The following is a 23,050-nucleotide window of genomic DNA, read 5'->3' as shown; positions in this document are numbered from 1 at the left end:
GGGCTGCATATTTTTTTTTCCAGGGAGATGTAATATGCTAGGCTATGTAATAAGTACCAGCTACGAGGTTGCAGTGGGAATTTGAATACCTCTAATTTTGAGACCACCATGCTTAGTTAAATGATCCTGTCGTGAATCATCAAGATAAGACTCTGTCCTAGATTTCTGTATGCTCGAGCCGAAGCAAAGTCTGTGTGGGGGTGCACGCATGTGCATATCTTTTGAGTGTGTATTAGTGACAGTGTGCATGCGATTCCGTTTGAAAAAATACAGCATAGCTAGACATAGCAACGAGGCATCTATTCTCTTGAGAAATTTTAGCGAGACGTGAATACATTTAAATAAATGATATAATATATTCTTCAAAAAGTTTACTCCTCCATGTCCTTTTTTTGCCTTCTTTGGCATTTAAATACGTTTGTTTTCTTTTTTTTTACTAAACTAAAGAGAACAAACTAGTAACAAAAAATGTATTTTATTTTTCTCATCCAAATTTTGGATGTTTCACCATCTGCCATTGTGAAAGCCGTGGTTTGTTTTGGGAGGATTTGTTCTGGAAGAACAGTGTTTTGCTGTGTGATCACTTAACAAAGAACAATTAACATGAAATGATAGTTCTCTGTAGTGGGAAAATGTTGCTGCCTCTGCCACCAATAATCAATTTCCTCTGCAGCAATAGATGGCTCTTTGGCTATTGGGCAACTGCTGAGAGTACACAAGCCCACAGAGCTCTGCATCTTCTCAGATGTGTGCTATCTGCCAAGTTGAATAGGAAAATGTAGTGCTTGCTGAAAAAATTCAAAAGTGTAGCAAGACAACCAGACCCAGGAGCTTACAGAACACACCAAGGCGGGTGTATTGCTGGAGACCCCGTGGAGGGCTTTTTCAAATTTGGTGCATTTTGGACACGCAGCGCGTTCAATATTTATACATTTTCAATTAACAAGCACACAGCACACTCTGTACAGCAGCAGGGGCGGAGCATCTTGGCTCTACAGTCCAGCATGTTACCCTCGGGTGGCCGACAGCTGCTGGCTCACTGACTGCAGCTCACAATGGATGCTGGATCTAGCTTGCTTATGCTACATGAATGCTGGATAACGTCACATCCAAACCTTTCTTCACTTCCCTGGAGTCAACGAGCACAAGCAGATAACCTACAGGAACGGTACCACTCAGCCACCGCAACTCGAATTGTGGACGTTTTTGCGACACTAACTTCGAACTTGACTGCAAGGAAAATACGTCAACTTATTAAATCCACGGTGTACAATTCATAACTGCTATGATCACGGCAATTTCACTGAATGTCCATGACCTGGGTGTGTTTTTCCAGGCTGGATTTAGTGTTTTCGGGAGCCCAGGCAAACGTTGTATTTCTTTACTTTCACTCTTTCTTTAAATGGGAATGTTAATTAATGTACAGTATATTAGAGATGGAGCCTTCAATTTAATGCTGGATAGTTTAAGGAATAATAATGCATCATATTTTAATAGTCATATTTTGTGAGTTCAATCTGAATCTGCAACGTAACCAGTAACATTTCTCTGTCAAGTACATGTAGTACTTCGACATGCTCGACATCCTCTGAAGTAGAAGTACACAGAGGAGCAGGCTATACAGATGAGTTGAATCATTTTTAATTGCATTGGGGGCTTTTTGTCAATTATTTTTAGGGTACAATGAGTAAGAATAATAAGAATATTCGAAAAAAGAAAGAAGGCACAGTCTAAAGTGTGAACTTGTTTGTTTGAGCTGTCTCGAAAAAAGCGTCAAGCAGCAACACCACAGGCCAAGCATTTGGCCAGTTGTGAAAAGACTGCTTTGAAAAGGCACCGCAAGAGTGGAATAAAACAATCAAAAGGGGCCTTATAAGTTCCTATTATGCTATGTTGCAATTATAGAATATTTTATTTATTTTATGAACACATTTATCATTGTATAAAAATGAATGGACTCTTCCTGTTTCAAGCATATAGGTCTGCTTTTTCCACTTCCCCTTTCCCCTCCCTGCTCCTTCTTTTAAAAAACAGAACAAGAATAGACCTTCAGCCATCACACTCCTGTCCCTTTTGGGCATAAATGTGCCACCATAATCACAGCATCCCTCTGTCCCTATCAGTCACTCTTGCACCTGCTTGCTACACATCCAGTACTTTTCTTTCTCACTTTCATGACAAGGCCCCTTTGTCCCTCTCCTTGCTGTCTTCACCCTATCACCTGTCCATCACTCTTCTTCTCCTGCCGACTCCTCAGCAGTCATACCTTGTGATAAAAGTGAAAATACCACTGAGTGGAATTATCACTTCCTCTGCCGTGTCCTCAACTCCTGCTTCATCTCTGCCTCCACTAGCCTTGCTGTGTCCTACTTACAAAACCTGGAGCAATGCACTTTACAAAAGGATTGCCATGAGTCTATGTATTGTACAAGTTTGGCAGAGAAATTTGTGGAAACACAGTCTTGCATTTTTCTGAAGGACAAAATAGTAGAATTCAGGGAATTTAATGACCAATAAATGGAGGGAAAACCACACAGCAAACAACTCTGACACAATACTCAGCTTTAAAGTACACTTGGGCACAAAATCAGCTTTGCCTCACAGCCTGTGTTCTACAGATTCCACTGATGGGAGTTCATTTTTAGTGTAAATACAATGAGGTCAGAAAATGAGGTAAAACTATGCTGTTATCACCCACCATCCAACAAAAACAAATGCATGAACATGATATACTGCAGTGTTGTCATGGCAAACTAGTGATTGCACGATACCAGGAAGAGAATGCACGGTGTGACATTCATTTGTGTATTCTAATGAGTGCTGCTTGCTGCTGTCATACAAATAACCTGCTGGGAACTGGACAGATGCAAGCCATTTTAAGTTATGCCATCAACACATTGCATCACCTCATGGAAATGCTTACCAGAAGCTCCAGAAAATAAGATTCTACCTCTCTTATCACACTGCATTCTGTGGGCCTTTCCTTTCCCCGCTTCAACATCCACCTTTTACTTATGATTGACAGATGAGTGTGTGTAACCTCATGAGAGTGAACATGACAGTTCTTGGCCTGAGGAACAGGTTATCTGCTTTTGTGGGGTATTCATATTGATTAGAGCTCCTAGTTTTCTCCTTTGTTCATACTTTTATACATTTTTATTTTTGTGTGTGTGGATTGTAGCCCTGCTATTATTCTTTTACTTTATAACCCTACATACACAATTACCTGTGTGTTGAGTTTGTTGTTCACTGGCTTCCATGTGCGACTCTACCACTTTGTTTCTCTCTATGATTTTCCTCTCTGTTCCCTCTCCTTCAGTATCCACAAGTCTTTTGTCAGAATTTGCTGCGTCAGCTGAATGTCGCGCTGATTAATCACTTGATTACTTCGAGCCAATAGTCCCATTGATTAACTTTGCCACATGATAGCTTTCTGGTTGACACCCCAGAGAGTAAGGACTCTCTCCTGATGGGGAGCAAGTCATGACCAGGGGACAACATGTGCAAAGCTGTGCCACGAAGGTCATTCCCATCCGTGACATCTTGGAGAGATCACACATCATTAAGCGACGAGGAACACTGAGCTTCCTTTGCCACAAGGAAGATAAAAAGCATTCTGTTCAGACAGCTACAGAATCCCTCTAGGGATGTTGAAGTTATGGAGAAACAAAACATCTTAAAGTCGCAGACATCTTGAAACTGACAATGACATTTGTTGTTGCCCTCCTTGAACCTAAGCCGTTTCAAGTTATCGGTAAAAGCAAATAGAGAATGTGATGTAACATTTTATCAAGCTTGTGTTTAGGGGGCATAGAGAGAAGCATTTCAATCACTTGTTTCTTTAGAAAACCTGTTATGTTGCCACATCCACAAACATTCAAGGACCACTGTTGCCTTATATCATTGCAACAGCGATCGCAACTTCACATGAATGTTCCACGTAATGCTCGGTGTCACACACACCAACAAGCACACACACACACACACACACACACACACACACATACAAACACAAGCCGTCATAGGCAATATCACACCGGGTCTATCTCAAACTCCATAGATGGTATCTGCTGGAGCAGGAGATCCAATGAAAACACAAATACAAGTGGGAACAAAAAAACATGAGCTTGGAGATGATGCCTTCCCTCTCCCCCACAGGAGAGATGTCTATAAATATGTGGCTGTGAGTGTACATGTCTTATTTGAGGACCAATTGATTCCACAGAAAACATGATGAAGACTATTGACAGAAAGATGCACATGGGAGAACAGAGAAAGAAAGAGACGGTGGAGTGTACGCTTAACTGAGCTCACCTAGTGACTGAATGGCGGGCGGAGGATGTACAGAGCTCAAATAGCTGTACTTATGTACTTGAAATAGTGAAAGTACTGTAATGATGCTGGCATAGAACAAACACACAAAAGGACCGTCTTGAAATCATCATGTGCAATTAACATGGCTGACTAAGGGCACTTCAATGGGAATGTGACGGGATCAACTTCAAAAGCTTCGTTTTCTGGAGCGTTGGTGTGTCAACCCTTCGGCAGTCCAAGCACCATTACCATGGTAACGACCCCTTAAGCCAAGTGGTTGATAAGGGACGGGACAGCTGTCCGAGCAAAGCACCATGGCGTCCAGCTCTGTTATGCTTCATCAAAGCCAACAGCTGTGTGCGGGTAAGAGCTTCTCTTCCTCTACAACTGATGCTGCACATTCCCGAGTGTGTGCGCCTGCATGTGTGTGTGTGTGTGTGTGAGTGTGCCCAGGGAAAGGGTAATGAGTTCCGCTGGGGCTTGTTTAAACAGCCAGGGTTCACTAACAGAGAAGCGAGCTAGAGCTCCAACCATCCTCGGGAACGGGGGGGGGGGGGTGGTGGGGGGGGGGGGGGGTGTTGATGCAGAGCAACTCCCGGGTTTCTGAGTCTTTTGTTCTCCAGCCCACATTGCATCAGGACCAAGCCCCAGGCTTTAAAATCTACAGCCCGACCCCTCAGCCCCAGAGCTCCCACCACCCACAGTAGGAATGGACCTGCGTCCTTTGGGTGTGAGTGGCAGAAAGTCCTATATCCCACGCTTGCTTCCCACATTTTGGCATCTCAATTCAAGTTTTCTTTACTAATGAGCATCTACAGTATGTACTACTGTAAGCAGTGAAGTAGAAAGCAAGAGGCTCTTATTTAGTGATGGTTTTTACTCTTTAACATTGTCCATTTGAACTAAAAATGTTCAACAACATTGATTCATTGTTGACACCCTCAGCACCAAGTTTTTCCTGTAGGTTATTTCTTCTAAATCTAAATGAAGGTTATGCAGAAAGACACACAAGAGCAGAGGTAAAGACAAGCACACACACATGCACACACACAAAACACAGCAGCCTCATCACCTTACATTGATTTCCCGCTGGCCAACCAACTGCTTTGCCATCTTGGTGGTGACAGGTTGACCCATGAGACCTGTTAGATGCCCTTTCTAACACACAAAGACACACACACACACACACACATGGAGCTATCCTGCAGCATTTAGGGAACCCCCCGAAGCATTTATCGACTACCAAGAGAAAGTGGCTATTAATCTGACAAAGGCTTAAAAGCCTGTCACTGTCTGTTTGTGTGTGCGCTTATATGACATGTGAGTACATGTGTGTAGCTGCTTGTTGTCTACAAATTTATACATTTATAGATGAAATGTGTGCCTTTGCTTAATCATGCATAATGTGTGATACTATTTGTTTGGAAGCATAAGTAATAATATTTTTGTAACAATAATATGTAATATCCATGTTTAAACATCCAATTATGACATCAATCCAGATTCAAAAAAGTGAAAACTTCCCTACATGTCAAGATTAATTGTGATGTCAAAGGTCTGCCGTTTGGCCCTCATGACGCCTTTTAAAAGGCAAAGTGAGCCCGTCTAACCTTCCATTCCAGCAAATTACTGTCATACTGTTACTTCTGCCTGTTCAACACCCCAGAGGCAAACCTACCGGCCTGACAGAGCAACAAGATAATGAGAAGACAGAAAGACGGAGGCAGAGGAAGAAAAAGAGAGAATGGGGGACGTACAATGACTTGAAAATGCCTGTGTGTTTGGGTTCATCTCTGCTTGCACTCATCTATCAATCTTGGTAACGAAGATAATACTTATTTGTTGAGCATCAACAATCTATGCTGCGGGGACAAAAGGCGTGCTGTGAGGTCAGACACGGCAAGAGAGAGAAAAGATCTGTCTTATGTCGCTGTGTTTCTCTGCCAAGAACATCAACATCTTAGAGGAATTTGTCCCCGGAGCCTTGTTATTGTCAACTCAAAGTTAGAGGCCATCGTGCTCTGAAGTGTCAAACATGCGAACAAACCCGTGTGCATGGATTCAATCAGCTCAAATAAATAATAAAGTAAACTTGTGTTTTTAGCATTTTTCACGAGAATAAAAATGGTTCATGGTTCATGTTGCTCGGCTGTTGCACGGCTGTTGCACAGGCGCTGAGGTTAGTGTACCCTCTTCCTGTGTGTATGTATGCGTGCCTTTGCCGTGTCCTTTGTGAATGATGGCTTTGCTAAAGTGCTGCGAAGAGAAACATTGGTTTGCTACGCCTTTGATTCATTGCTGGTCCGAGGAAAATTTGCATAGCAGGCAGACTCAGGGCAGATCTGGGCTCTCGTTAGCCGGGTGGCTAGATACTTCATCATTATCATCAGGCATGCGCTTCGGTTCCAGCCTCTGTGCCCTTGCTTATAATCTTCAAGCGGGCTTTGCAGAGGAGGAAAAACCAAAAAAAAAAGCAGTAAAACTCTAGAACAAATTAGGATGCTCTGCCTCGTGGCAATGCAGTGTGGGTGAAGACATTCGCCACGTATCAACGTTTTTTGGCCTGTTATTCTGTCTACACAGGTACACATTTCCTCCCTGTCTCTCTCCCCATTTTTTTCTGTGTCAATCTCCTGACAGGCATGCTGCAGCGCTTTCGGGGACAGTGCTAGTTATTGAGGACATGCTGACGAGAGTCGATCGATACCGACGCCCAAACCGCAGCATCCGTCTGGGAGCTGTGTGTTTGTGTGCACATGGGCGTTGTGCGTATGGGCATCTGTGCGTGCATATCGGTTGGCGTATGAGCAAGATGTTTTGGCACTAAGGATGGACACGTGCAGCTGCCGCCGTCATTCATTCCATTGTGCCCTTGAGGACGTCAGCTCTCATTCCACGGGTACGTGGTTGTGTTTGTGTGTGCACGTGTGTGTGTGTGTGATGGATTTCAATATCAGTTTATGGTGGATTATATGGACAGCTTCCCCAGCTATTTTTCTCTATGAATATTTTACCATCATATAAACAAAATGCAATTTCAAGGCAGCTGTGCACGAGAGACAGAGAGGGCAGAGAGGTGCTGTGGCTCTGTGCCAAGTGTGCTGCCATCAACAGAAATTAGAGGTGCAGATTAGAGGGGCTGGCACAGATGTAGATGATCCCGTTGAAGAACTTTCACAAAAATTAGGATTCCAAAATATCTATCCAGCTCCACTCGAGGGAGAATTGGCTGCATGGCATAAAAGTACTTGCAGCATGGTGCGAAAGAAAAGGGAATGAGACTGAGATGGAGACTAAGAGTGTTTCTTCTTCCCTGGGTCTTAAATCCGCCATGGGTAACTGCTGTAGTGTGACAGTAGGCTTATAACAGCCAATGTCTCGATGAATCCAAAGCGCGTTTATTTCCTGCAAGACCAAGGAAGCATACCTTGCTTCATGTCCCCTACAGAACAAAAAGGCAAGCTGATATTTGACCCGTTATTTATATATTTATGGGCTCGCATGAATCATAAACTTTAATAATATTCCTAGTCAGTGCCTGGACAGGGTAGGAGCTAAATATATGGATTGTTTGTACCCTCCTTTCTCTTTATTAGATGAAAGTTATCTCTATTTGCATGATAGCTTGCACATCTGCTCACTGAAACATGAGGCAAAACAATTGTTGAAGAATAAATTCAATCCTCCAATCATCACATTAGATATGCAGATTACTGTATGATTAAAAAAAGACCATAAAACATAAAACATGGTCGAAAAAAAGTGTAATAGGATAATTTTTCAAAATTAAGCATAATATGTTTATCTGAAGTCCAAAAAGGACTTTTTAAAATGTATTTATTTGTATTCACTAACAAGTGATCCATAAAAAAAAACAGTAGACAATAAGCCTGCGAGAGATCACTAATACCACTTATCCTAAACCTTGCAGAAACAAAAACAATGCCACACACACACTTTCGATCAAGAACATCAGTGAGGAAAACACGTTTAAGCACTTCTTAAGCCAATCAATCTCCCTCTCCGCAAACACTTGTAGTTGACCATGGTGCCTCCCCACCGGTCCATTAGACTCCCATGCAGATGATATCATCTCTAGTCAGCATGCAGGGAGGGAGGCAGTGATGAAAGGAGGGATGGGAGCTTTCAAAGCACTACTGGAGACTGTCTGAGGGGGAGAGTTATCTTGAAAGCAAAGAGCCATGGATGAGTGGAACAGAGTGACGGATGGTGAAGGTAGAAAACACACACACGCATCCACCAACAGACACACATACGTTTCTATATTCCCAACAGTGGACTATCAGACTACACCAACCATGTGAGGACCTCTGTTTTTTATCATTTTGAAAAAAAAATAAAGAAAATAGAATATATACTTTTTCCATGATATTCCTGCAAATGTGCTTTTTGTTTTTTCTTATGAACTTGCCAAGTAAGGACTTTCATCCTTGAGCCACGTCTCCCTATCAAAGAGGGGACCTCCATGTACTGCAGTGAAACTGTCTATCTTTCTTACACTCTCACATAGTTTCCAATGTGTTTTTGCTTAACTCGAGGGGCACGATTTCCTTGTCTTGTAATGATTTCTAAATAGGGCCTCATTGCCCAGGGATATATTTAATTGCCACACACCGGCTGGTGATGCTAATGCACACTGACAAAAAGAGAGTGGGAGGCAGAGGGAGAGAGAAAGAAGCCAGTCCCAATTTTTTTTTTAAGTAACTTTGACTGAGCAAGGGCATGAGCGACTGTCACTCAGACGTCATTGTTACACATCTGTTTGCCTATGATGTTTCACGGGGGGATATTTTAGATATGCCAGGCTCTTGTGTTCTTCTTGCACTGTGATGCCAGATTCCCTCGCAGTAACCATTACGTCTCACTCTCGGTTGCAAGCGTTTATGTTTTTGCTTAATTGTGTGAGTATTCAAGTCTGTGCATGCCAGTGTGTGAGTGTGTGTGTTTCTGTTTATGTATGATTATCTAGTATTTCATTGGGTGTCATCACTACCCAAGTGAGACCCAGCCTCAGGAGGAGGACCACAATTATTGGTCACTTTACACAAAGGATGATGCACTCTTCACAATAAAATCACAAACACACAGGTACATACTGCGAGCACAAACATCCACACACATACACACAGGAGGAATATGCACAAACAGACACACCCGATCATGCTCTGCTGTGGCCTGTGTGTGGGTGTTTGTATGAAGCACAGCTGCTTTTACAATAAATATGTGACCGCAACAGTGACCGACTCAGAACAAAATATCTTCATTCTTCATGGCTGGGGGTGAAATACTAATACACATATCTCTACAATATGTGAAACAGAAAAAAAAAAACAATATCTTATGGTGGTGGCTTGCATGAGTGAACAAATCTCTGAATGTGTGTATGTGTTTGTGTGTGTGTCAGGGAACCTTTCCTTCCTGTATCAGGATAAATAGCTTTGTCTATCATGTAAGGTGGTGTCTCGCAAACAGATTCTCCTCGCGTCAAGCCACATGAACACAAATGAGTTGCCCAGAGGAGACATTTCAGGGGGAAGAGTGTCCCTGTGACACTTATCGTGAAGGACATCTTACAGGAAAAGAGGAGGTGTGGGTGACAGACAGAAAGTAAGCATGGCTATATCATGCATTAACCTTGTATTTTAACACAGGAAGAGCTCAGGACTACATTAACATCATAACGGCCTATACATTGAACTGCAAAGAAACGCATTGCAGCAACAGCATAGAAATTAATCTTGATAATATGATGTAAAAAAAATGCATTTACATAATGGCAGGCTATCTGTCATATCCCTCCGCTGGTAGGTATCAATAACTCCCTTCTGTCTATCTCAGAATACCTCTCCTGGTGACAATACCATCAGCTCACTTCTGGAAATGAATGGAAGCCTGCCTTCAGAATGGCATTAGATAACCACTGGTTGTCAACGGCTACTGGCTCCGAGGTGACAGGTCCCACATAAACTAGATCACTGTACTGTACCAAGAGGTAATTATACTGCCGCTGTAAATCTTCTCGATGGCTCGGTAAGTTAGATCATCTTGTTCGCACGCCTGCATGCGCACATAACGTCAGAGATGTGTGCATGCTTTATGATGTACACGCTCACACAGGAGCACTGCAGAGAAACCACTGTGGGCTCAGGTGGCTAGATGTTGGCCACATGGGTCACAATGCCGCACTTTCCACGCACAGTTGCATCTGAAGCGTAGCTTGCATGCTATTCAAATTGTTTGGAAATGATTTCGAAAATATATCTTATTGCTATCTTTATCTCTAGATTCTCTCTATCACACATATGTTTTCTACATCATTTAGACCATCACAGTACAGTTCTTTAATATCTTTAAAATGAACAGCTCTTTAAACCAGCAAAAAAACATTTACATGAGGAGTTATTTACTGAACAGTGACTGTGTTAGCAACCTGACGTAACAGATTGATCAATAGATATAATGGTAAATTAAAAAGGTAAACTAAACACCTTGTCGCATTGGGAGAAAAAAAAACACTAACACCCATCAACATCTGGCTTTTGTCGTCAGTTGGAAAGGTTACAATCAACATTTTATTCCTAGGACATATAACTCTGCAGTAGTCACAGGTATTTATCGGCTCCAACTCCGATCAGCAGTGATGAAAACATGAGCCCTGGGTGGACAAGTGTTTACTACTGTTTTCCAGCCCTTTCGTAATGTTGAACACACAACACAACAGAAAAGACACAGAAAGGAATACACTTCTACGGCTAATGAGAAAAGAGTCTATTCTGTTTAAATAAGTCAAGCCAACAGCCCCTTGGCCCCTTGACCCCTTGATGCGTGTCTATTCATGCTGTCATGGTAACGGTGCTTCAAGCGTCCAAAACAGCATGAAGAAAGACTCGCAATTACAGCAATAATTTCTGCAATTTAACACACCAAATAAACGTCATCAAACCGTTTCCACAATAGGTTTACGCTGAGAAGCTGCTAAAAATGTCCTTGATCATGACAATACACAATTTGAAGTATTTTCACTGCACATTGCTGTACAGGCATTCACAAACTGCAGACATGCAGGTATAATATGCATTCACCAGTTTTGTTACACACAGAACATTCAGATAAGAACCACTGAACATAAACATTACTGTGTTTTGTTCACAAAGAAATGTCGACATGGTACCTACAAATTAAACATCCAGGTGATGTCTCTTCAAAAGCACTCATTTTTGATTCCTCTAAATGCTGATGAGGAAGATATACCTGTTTTAGTATCTTGAGTAATTGTCCATCAACTCAGCTGTTGACTCCTAGTTTGTGGCTTGTTTTCCAGTCACAGACTGAAGCAGGGATTACACTGCAGTGCACAGCTGTTTGCCTGCGCAAAAGCCATGAAACAAAAAGATCTTTGCACACAGGTGAACCATCACTCACTTCCCATAAATGGTTGCCTAAATCAAAAGCATTGCCCCAAACTGCATGTCAACACTTTGTTAACACAAAATGTCAATGTTGGCAAAACAACAATGCAGGGGTTTGTGTTTTAAAATCAGTGTGCAGTGTCGCATAAACATATTTTTTGGGGGGGCTTTTATAAAACCACAGCGACAGATATACACACAAAATTGCAAACCTGTCACAGAGATTTGCATGCTTGGAGTTTGAAATTGCAATATTTTTAAGTCATCACACAACCGGAACTTCAGCAAACGCATACACACACACACACATGAAAACCCAAGCCTACTGGGATTGTATCATATGACTGCTGCCGTGGGCACAGGTGCACGATGGGATGCCTGTCTATTTTCTGCAGTTAATCGATGACATGAAGCCACTGGAGCTTGACTAGGAGTCACTGGGCCAGAGAGTGATACAGACAGTGTTAGTGTGTGTGTCTTTGTGTGTGTGTGTGTGTGTGTGTGTGTGTAGAGTGGTAATACATCTCTATACGCCATTATCATTGAATTGCTCTACGACCACTCTAGTGCTGCATGAGCCAACTGAGACGCTCTCTAGCTCTGAGGCTTTTTGTCATTCATTCTTTCACACACATCACACGCACTCACAGACACACACGCACACACACAAAAGAACACAGTCTCCCACGGCGGGTAGTCACAAGGGGTGTTCTCTAGAGGTTAGCTAATTTGGCCCACTGGTGCTGGCACTACCACGTCTCCCTCGCTTCATTTCCTTTTACGTGCTCGGTCAGTCCAAACTTCCGCTCTCCTTCTAAAATATCCTGCTCACAAATCTACTCTGCCTTCACTGGCGTTCGCCTCTTCACATCATACAACTTTCATTAGGTGCAGACAGAGTGATGGACCTAATTCAGAGCCAACCTTTAGCCCTCATCCTATCCCCTCTACCAGTTAAATCCTCTGAGATCTGAACAGGGCTTTGGAGACTATGCTCTGGTGTAGAGTAGTGTATGCTTGTTATAGTTCATCCAATATTTCTCTCCAGCTGTCGGTTACCTTAAAGAAAAGACTAAAATGTTTTCAAATTGTATTTTAATGTCCTTTAGTGTAGTGTATTCTTCTGAACTTTGTCTCGTTTTTGATGTGTTATGTAAAGTATTTTGAATTGCTGACATGTACATATAAAGACATTGTGACATAATAATTTACTCCTCTGTCTTTCTATAGAATATGAAGACAATATAGTCCAAGACTTTAACCGGAGAATCAATATTATCCTGTCTCAAATTTGAGCAAACGGTGTACATGTTATAAAATTGTAACTTAATCATCACTTTTGAAGGAACCACACTCTGAATCCAATTTTGTTTACAATTCTGTCTTTAAGAAAAATTAAAGGTATAAATCTTTGTGAGCAGATCGTAAAGGTAAAATAAGAAATATTGTATATTTGTAGATATATATTAAAACTAATATATGTTGTACCAAACATGTTGTTAAGTAAGAATACCTGAACTGCAAATGCACATGTATTCACATTCTAAAAAAAAAAAAGCTTCCTCGTGAGGTGTTGCCAGTCCTTGATGCAACAGGATGAAGAAGTCTATTTATTGGTAGGTACACACTATAACTTTCCCTTTATTTTGATTTATGACATTTTTAATAGCATCAACAGGAAGTTGGCCTCTGTAGCGTTTCCTCTGAAATACTGCCAAGGCCAGGCAGTGTACTGTGTGTACCAATCTGATCTGCACAGATATGCTGAGAAAACAGGAATGGATATAAATGGCAAGGAGTGTACATGTCTATGAATGTCTATAAGTGTGTGCGTGTGTATGTATGTGTGTGTGTGTGTAAGGGCTTTTGCTGGAGCATAAAGGGGCTCAGTGCTCTCAGGGAGAGAGAGAGAGCCATAGCTCATGAGCACAGAATACTAATCCTGTTGCAACCGACACCCTGGGCAGATAGTCCACACATCCACACTCGCAGTTTTTACTTCATTCATTCCAGGAAGAAAATCACAGCTACTGTAATGCACTGCATGCAATTACTCATTGTCATCAACAGTGGCATTTGTGCGTTTTACACTGTGCGTGCATGTGCCGTGTGTTGGTGGAGTTAAGGGTTATTAAAACACCTGTATGTGCTGTACGCCAGCACAGTGTGAAAATAAACATCTCTCGCCCATGCTGCTAATGACACACGCAAGAAAACACACACACTTCTCTCTGCTCTAATTACCAGGGAAACAGATAGAATTCCATGAGGAAGGGATGAGCTGCCTGTTTGTGTGTGTGTAGGTGTGTGTGTGTGTATGTGTGTGTGTGTGTGTGTGTGTGTGTGTGTGTTTTTAAGTGACGGACCACTGGCTCCTGCTCAATGCAAGGGTGATGGGGTCCCAAGAGTATCACCCAAATCCCAGTCCTCTCTCTAGGTTTTTCTCTCTCTCTCTCTCTCTCTCTCTCTCTCTCTGTCTCGCTATCCCCCCTTTCCATCTTTGTTTCTCACTGTGCCTCCCTTTATTTCACATTAAAAACATAATCCACACCATCTATCTGTGCTAATGAGAATCCCCAGTGATGCCAGGGTAATCCTAGACGGTACGACTAGGGCTGCACGGTGGTCGCCTCACAGCAAGAGGGCCCGGGGTTTGATTCCCAAGTGTGCTTGTTCTCCCCGTGGCAGCGTGGGTTCTCTCATCTGTCCATTTTTTTAAAAGCCAGTGTCACCGTCTCAAGCTAGCAAGAGATAGCTTAACCTGGTTTGTTATTACTATAATAATTGTAGCTACGTACTAAACATGCTGTTACTGTTACTGTGTAATACAGCAAATCATACCATGATAAGGCAACATTGAAGAGCGTAAACATGCCAGCGTAGAGACTTCTTTAGAGGGAAGCTTCCACTTTCAGCTGCAACTTAATGTGTCCAAGCCAACTAATTAATTTTAAGGACAGCTGGGTGGCTAGAACAGCATGATGGATGAGCCAACGCACAGAGGATGGTATCATTTCATTATGAATGAAGGATGAATGATCGAGAACACGGTGTCACTGTTAACGCCGTATGCAAAGATATTCCTTAGACTAATGTGACATCCACATATCTCGACAGCCCTTTGCAGCTGATAACATGAGGAAACCTACAATAATACAATAAGATAAATCTGAAGTCTGAGTGCAATTTTATCATTCGTTAAGCTACTGGCGAACGGAGTGGAGGTGATGAGGTGACACAATAAGGAGGTCCTTACCATGGGTCGAAACCCTTCTGCCCCGTGGATCTCAATCAGCAAGAAAAAGAGGGATGGGAAACATCCAACATCCATCATGGTGACATATTCACCGCTGTGCTAGCAGTGGATGTCACACATACGGGCAGCGGCACATTTATGTCAACACAGAGAAGAAGGATCACCCATACGGATGGATGGATGAAGAAGTCTCAAGCACAAATGCTTGATCCTTCTTCATCCATCCATACTGTATAACTGTACATTTTCGCATTAGCTCTACAAAAGGTAACCCTCACATGTCTTCCTGACTTTCTGAAATGTCTCAGGTGGTGAGCATATGTCCCTCTGCAGATTTTGTAATATACGTAGAATGCTCAAGGGACCAATTTTGGACCCTGTTCAAATGAACCATGAATACGCTTGATGCTTTGGCTATATGCTGTACTGTGTCTCTGCTATGTAGTGATGGAACCTCTATAAGGCTGTAGTAAAGGCTAACAAAGAAAAGTTAATATGATTACATTTGCTAATGAACACTAAATATTAACAATAGATTAGGCTGATGGGAATGCCATTGTTCCCCTTGCAACACAGCGCTGATTGCCAAGGTTCAGTAATCAACACAGACAGTGATGAAGTAAGAATATGAGGAATAAGGTGAAAATAAGTTGTGTATTGCTTGGAGCTCAGATTAATCTTGTCTGTGCACTGGTCAATGTGCAAAACAGGCTTGACTGCCAGATTTGCAGTTTCCTGCTTATCCAAACCTCTGAAAGGGGTTTATGAACGCTTTGAGACTGCAGGAAGCTTCCCTGTACAACCACAGTCTGATATGCCAGACACTGAGCGGCTCCACTGGAACATTTTCTTTAAGTTAAAGAAAACTTGCGGCAAGTGTTCAAATGCTAAGGGTAGTTGTATTTTTTCTCTGGAAACACATTTAGTTAGGCAGAGCAGAAGTTTGGTATACAATCCACAAACCAGCTGAATTTGAAGATACTGGCCTATTTGGACTGAAAAAAAGACAAGGTAAAGGCAGGAACGGGTAGCGCAGAGATCAATGCAATGAAAATGTTACCATGGTGAGGAGAAGAAAATCAGTGAAAATGAGAAGGTGATACACAGCGGTATGTTTGTTTTTGTGTCAAACACATTGCATGTCAGTTTGGAAGTGTGTCTGTGTTAGGGTTGTTGGAGGGGGCTGATGTTGATTGACAGAACCAGATCTCGAGTTTTCTTCTAGCAGACCTGACATTCAGTCACACAATGTCTCAGGAGCTCAAACACTGAATGTGTGAGTGTGTGTGTGTGTGTGTGTGTGTGTGTGTGTGTGTGTGTGTGCAGGATAATATGTGGTTTCTAAGACTTGCATCATGAGCAGGAGAGTGACACAAATGTGAAGGAATTGACCATTCGAATGTAGTGCATGGCCGTTACGCTGATCTATGTATGTATCATATTGTTTGCAATATGGAGGGATATCGGCAGCTTGTCCAAGGAGTTTTGATTGAGAGGTTATTTAATGCTAAAGACAGATACATGAACACACCTGTGTATGTGATGCCAAATCAAAGCAGAGATAGATACAGTCACTAAGTAAATAAGTAGGAAAGAAATAGCTTACTTATTTTATATGGCACAATTCAGTTTGCATTGCCCCTTGATACCCACTTTATATGGTAATGAGACAATATTTGTTTAACTGTGTTTTACATATTTGTGGTTCAAATCTGCTCAGTGTCATATAGTAATGTATTTATAGATTTGATGGACAAAGACCTAGGACCTGTACCATTTTAATATACATATTGATTGAAAATATAATGTCACAGTCCAAACTCTTTAGGGCACATTTTTTAATTCACATTCATGTAAAAAGTAAAAAAAGTCACCTACTGCAACGCAAGTGTAATTCAGTCATTGTACCTGTCATACCAATAATAATCTTATAGTATTCTCAACAAGAAGAAAAAAAAACACAGCTTGGGGCAACTGAGAACTGCTGAGGTTTTTGTCGATACAGACATTATACAATGAGCTTAGTGAAGGTCAGTCAGTATAACAATGGGAAGATATAGCGCTTTCATCCAAAGCTCTTTATAATTTGCCTCTCATTCACCCATTCACACACCCACACCCAGCAGCGAGCTACACTGCTACCGCCTGAGCCACTGCTGCCCGGATGAATTTCAAAAACATATTTTCTATGTTTGCTTTTCAGATTTCTTTTGGTTGGGCCTTTATTTTGAAAGTTCATGATTATGTGGCATGTGTCTTACTCATATTTTCCAGCTTTGACGTGCATCAACTCTCCAAGACACTGAAATGTCATCACATTCTGCATGTACAGTATGATGCATATGGTGTGGGCTCCGGTCGTTAACCACAGGGACCCCATTTGATAATAAAATAATCTATTTGTCAGTCTCCTCAATCTGAGTTAGTATTTGTCTTTGGATAGAGAAACGGGACAGGAGGAGGATAGAGGCAAAAATATGGCTCTCGCTCTGACAGCGCGATGTTGGGTTTACAGCTATTCCGCTATTTCAGGGTAATTAGGACATAGGGGAATTGTTTGGAAAAAAAATGTATTCTGCACTCAAAAGCTTGCCCACACATCTTCAGGCTATCTTCTCATCAAGGGCTCTCTGCAGTTCACAGTGTTGTCTATAAGTGGTGAGTGATTATAGAGTGACCAGCTGCTAACCGATATGTATGCAACATCAGTGTCTTCGAGGTGAGACGCAGGAAAGCCAACACAGGTCTACGGTAACTGGCAACCGGCTTACGTTAAGTATCACCCCAACACTTGGCATCAATTTAACGAGCACCGCCATCCGTTTGGCTTTTGTCTCAAGCAACAGTGCATCAGTCCTCTTCCACCGAGTCTCTTGCTCTGTCCCTCCCGTTCTCCCTCTCTGAGTAATTTAGATGATAAAATCCTCCCCGCTGATGGAATCCAGAGAACGGTAACCTTCCCGTCAGCAAGGTAAGACTCCCCAGAGCTCCCAGTATGTGTGCAAGTGTGTTGTAAAAGGCTTGCAATAAGAATAACTGCACACTAATTAGTGCTTTTCACTCGGCAAACATGCCTATAATGCACCCAAAGGAACATTATTATTTAATTGTGGGAATTTATAAGACAAACTACATCTCTCTGCATATCTACGATCACTTCTACATTAGCCTAAATTAATTATGTTATATGAATTATTGTGGTGGCAGTGATAACCTAAAATGGATAAGAGAGCTTTAGTACAAGCACTTGTCCATCTCTGCATGGATAAAACACTTATTTATGCAGCTTTCAGGCACAAGCACAAATGCACACATGCATACATATCCCCATGGGTTATGTGTGTGAAGGGATTGTTTGCTTTGTGCTCAATGCATTGATGTATGAATGACCATGCGTGTGTGTATGTGTGCATGGGTGTCAAATCAGAACTTGTTCTAACATTGTCAACAGATGGTTTCACACACAGGCACACACACACACACACACACACACTTGTGCAGCATGGTAACTGAAGACCTAGGAGCCACACCTCTTGGCCACATGGGGTAATCTCTAAAATATAGATCAGAAGCATGAATTTCTGTCAGCCATTTACAAATCTTTTGATGGAAGGTTTAAAGGGCTCCTTTGAACTTCTTCGTTTTTTAATTACAGGCCAACAAACAAAATTCAAATAATAAATTCTCTGTCAAGCAGAGGCATGGGACCGCCCTGAGCTGGTATCGAAAGCCAGTATAACAAGGCAAACTTCTATTGCCCTTTGCTACTGCAAGCTGGGTACACAAGTAACCAATTGTTTATATGCGATTTTGACACTAGACCAGGAGAAAAAGTTGAATCATATCAAGAATTTTTGGGGGATATTCAGCATGTATTTAGTCAAAAATGTCCTGAAGTCAAATTCATCAGTCATTGCCAGGAATTATGGAGCAATGTGTTTTAATTTTGTTTCTGTGTGTACTCAGAGATGTCCTGAAACCAAATGTATCAGCCAATGTTATTAATCTTTATCCACAAAAATCAATGAATAAGGACATTTTTCCTCACAACTGAGTTGTATTACATTTTTTAAATTTAAATTGCATCTATTCAGTAGTTAAAAAATGTTTTTCTTACTTATACTTATGTGAATCCATTTTTTTACAGTGTTTGGGCTACCACAGAGACACTTGTGTTATGGCATATATAATAAGCTCATTGTAAAGAAGTGTGCTTATGCTTAAAATAATCCTACCTTGTCGAACATCTCTGGGTGCTATGGCGATTGCTTCATTGGAATGCAGCTCAGTCACACAGCAGTCATCAGGAATGAAAGAACCATTGCTGGAACTGTGGGGCGTCTCAGGGAGCAACGGAATAGGTGGTGCCATGATATTGTGGTTTGGACAGATACATCCTGTCTGGGTCATCCCACAACCATCTCCATCAGAAACCTCCTGGTCTCCATTGTGACCAGTGCGTAAACACTCCTCAAACCATCGGCAGAGCACGCCGCAGGTGAACTGACTGGAGTTCTCGTTGTTGATGAGTAACACCTCTACCAGTCTCAGCTCCAGCAATTCCTTAGATACCTGAGGCTCATCCTCTGCTGGATGTCTCGTTAAACATATCTGGACAAAGTTCTTATCAAACTGTAGGAAGGAGTATGGTCCCTCTGAGTTGGATTGGCTGCCACAAAGATCGATGACTTCCTGATCCCTTGCAGCAGGTGTCTGTACGTGAAGGGGACAGCTTTGATTGGCCAGGTGGTGGTCAAGAGAGAGGAGCATGGGGGCGTGCATCCGGCAGATGATAGGCTGGCGGGTGAAGCGGAGGTAGAGGGAGTACTTGGTGGGATCAGGGTTTTCCAGGGACCAGGAACAGCCCAGTGCCCTGGATGGAAAGAGCTCCCTTAGGGAGAAAGAGCCATAGAGCACCCCAGCTACAAGGCTGGAGCATGGTGAGGAGACGGGCGAGGGGGACCCCTCTACCCCGGTGCTGGGGACGCTGTGGGCAGCCCCATAGGCAGCCTCCGTCAGGGCAGAGAGAGGAGCTAGAGCGAGGGCAGACAAGGCAGCCAGGGCCCCAGCCACGGCCAGGAGGGAGGACAGCACAGACAGACACACCCCACCAGCAGTGTTCATCCTATGACATTCGTCCTGTAGGGGAAGAGAGGAGGATGGGGAGAGAGGGGGATGTAGATTAGACACATTATAAAACATCTTCAAACGCAACCTGACAAAACCAACATGGCATGAACAAAAGCTAAACTTATCAATATTCCTGTTCCAAGTCTAGACCAAAGAAGCATGTCTGGTTGGAAATATTTATGGGCAGATTTCTGTCTTGTCTCAGAGTATAACATAACCAAGTTCATGGCTGCAGTTCTTGTGATGTTCTTCAAACACACACACTGCCAAAAACAGAAACACATCCCTGCTGGGCTGGATTAAAAGGGTTGATGACTTGGCTTTTGAGACATGCACTGTGGGGCCTGATCTACCCTTTCCTGCTGATACGTGCACACAAACACACTGACAAATGCACGTACGCACAGACACACGCACACACACACCAATGCCTGCTGAGCAGCTCCCCCAAGGCTCTGGCAAACTATTACCATCACCGACACAGTAAGGGTCCTCCACCAGCCTGATTTTGTCTCACACAACACACACACACACACACTGCTGACAAAAACCCTATATACAGCATACAGTGTTTTAGTATTTTGCCTGAAACTACTTCAATACCGACAACATTTTCATATGCCCCGAGTGACTGCTCCATCACTTGAGAGTTTCAAGTGGTTCTGCATAAATGTAGTTTGAGGAGGATGTGTGGGAGATGGGAAATGTTCACACCACTCAACCAAAAACCTTATGGGATGATACCCAGACAACTTTTTTTCTAAAATATCCCTATGCTGAAATCCATCAAATTATTATTTGCAACATTTACTTTTGACTCAGAGAAACAACTTGATATAAGAAAGATTTAGCAAAACATAAAAAAAAAATGTATACAACAATTGGGTAATTGGAGGACTATGATTTGATAGGATATAAAAGAAAGAAAGATGCACGGGCAGAATATGGCAGAGGTTTGTCTCCCTCCATTGATTGTTTTTGCATTACAAATGTGCTTCTCTGTAGGTACAAGCTGGTTTGATAGTGCACTCACCGTGCGCATGGTGTGTATAGCGGGTATCACTGTAGGTAGCTTGGTTATCGCTCGCCGTGTTTCTAACTGGGACCCAAGTTTTGATGCTGTTATAAGACATTATGGAACACTTAAAATGTGTCTAATTGCAAAACAATACATTTAAACATGGTCGTTAATTTTTGTGTACAAGCTAATAAAAGTACAGTTAATAAAAGTGATTTATTTCCTTTTTTATTTACTTGCATTTGATGGTTTTAGTTACTACTCTGGACATTTCTTTTAGCAGCTCCTTAGCTAGCAAAGTATCTAGACAACTGCTTTCAAGCTAACATGCTACCATATTGGCGTGCCGCAGAATTCAAGTCATATCATACGGATTAAAAGTGCATGCATGTGTGTGGCAAATGGTGTCAGTAAAGTATTACGAATTTCTGACATCCAATATTTTCAACATGTTACACAACACACTGCAAAGCCATTAGAGTCAAGTCAAATGAAACAGTGACGCTTATACAGATAATTTAGCATACTTTATGTGAGCTATTTCTCTATTTGATTTGTTTAAGACATTTTTTTAAGTTACACAGTGAAGCATAGCCTTTTAGTCTACTTTTTGTATTGTGCAGCAAGTAGCCAGCTGTGGACGAATGTGTGACTGCTCGGTAAGTGCCTTTCTATTCTTCCCATTCTTCTGACATGGCGATAACATAAATGTGGCATTAAATATGAGTTACAATGGAACTAACTGCATATAAAATAGCATTAGCAGTAATTAGTATGCATTGGTTCCCTTGCTATATTAGTCTACCAGCTAGTTAGCTAAAACTGCTATGAACTGGACAAACTAACATACTGCTTTGGTGTAGACTCCAATGCTCAGGTTCAAAACAACTCAGTTTTCTGTTACATTCACCAACATTTGGAAGCAAACGACGAACCTTTCCTCAGAATAATGCTGAACCCACCTATACCTAGATAGAGCATACCAAATACTCCTGTACTTGTCTGCTTGCATCAAATTGGTCTCCCTACTGCCAACCAAGGTTACTTAACGTGTGACGCAGTCTCTGCACGTGAGGGCCTTTAGAGCAAGCACTCAACTTCACTAAGGCCTAGGTTAATGGAAGCCAGAAGCAGCATATACTTCACTGGATTTATGTAAGTTTCCAAGGCTATCCAATGTTGGACACATAGTCCACAGGGCCTGGGTAAGAGGCCAGGAACTGTGCTTATACCTCACCATGTCAAGAGGTGACCCCACAGAGATTGGACAGTAAGAGGCACTTGGGCTCATAGGAGGTTGGTGTTAATGAGAGCTAAAAGCACATGAAAGGCAGACTGAGGATTGAGGGGGATACAAAGCAGGCGAGATGGTGGAGGAGAGGGCATTATTACAATTGTACTGTAATTGTAAAAATAAGTGCAAAATTATACATCATGGAAAATAAACAATCTCTTTGAGGTCTTAGGTATTCTACTGATGCTAACTCAGAGTGATGTGCAATGCAGAAAATGGTTTACTGTCTTGCTCAAGGACAATTCACCTACACAGTATTATTTTATGATGGACAGAGATTGTTTTTTTGCAGACATTCAACGTGTTACCTTGAGGTCACATGAAGGTCTCTGTAACCACTAGTACAACCTGCTGTACATAAGAAATACTAGAGTAGATTTGGAAGGAGCTGGAAATAAATACATTTTACAGAAGCACGGTGCTGCTAATTTGGTTGGAATGCAAAGAAAAAGTGTCTCAAAGGGCGATTTGTAGGATTCAAAAAACTAGATTTTAAAAATGACTCGTTTCTTTTTTTCCCCCAAGCAAAGTGGCTGACAGCCAGTGTCGGGCAATTTATTTTCAAAATAATTTTTTTAATTATAAAAAATTATTATAATTTTTTAAAA

The 23,050-nt window shown here is 42.0% G+C and overlaps 1 protein-coding gene across 1 annotated transcript in view; it reads right to left on the bottom strand.

The window, feature by feature from the left end:
• adgrb2 (adhesion G protein-coupled receptor B2) overlaps window positions 1-20,124 on the bottom strand; it is a gene marked incomplete at both ends in the record, with an annotated part of 128,796 nt that extends 108,672 nt beyond the window's left edge. Inside the window, one exon of the mRNA XM_079176373.1 lies at window positions 19,236-20,124. Coding sequence (XP_079032499.1) covers window positions 19,236-20,124 — 889 coding nt within the window. The remainder of the gene's footprint in view (window positions 1-19,235) is intronic.
• Window positions 20,125-23,050: the final 2,926 nt, after the last annotated feature.

Source organism: Pholis gunnellus (assembly GCF_910591455.1).
Source record: "Pholis gunnellus genome assembly, chromosome: 16".
Lineage (NCBI taxonomy): Eukaryota > Metazoa > Chordata > Actinopteri > Perciformes > Pholidae > Pholis > Pholis gunnellus.
The sequence above is the reverse complement of the archived record's forward strand: the minus strand, read 5'-3'. Positions and strand labels throughout refer to the sequence as shown.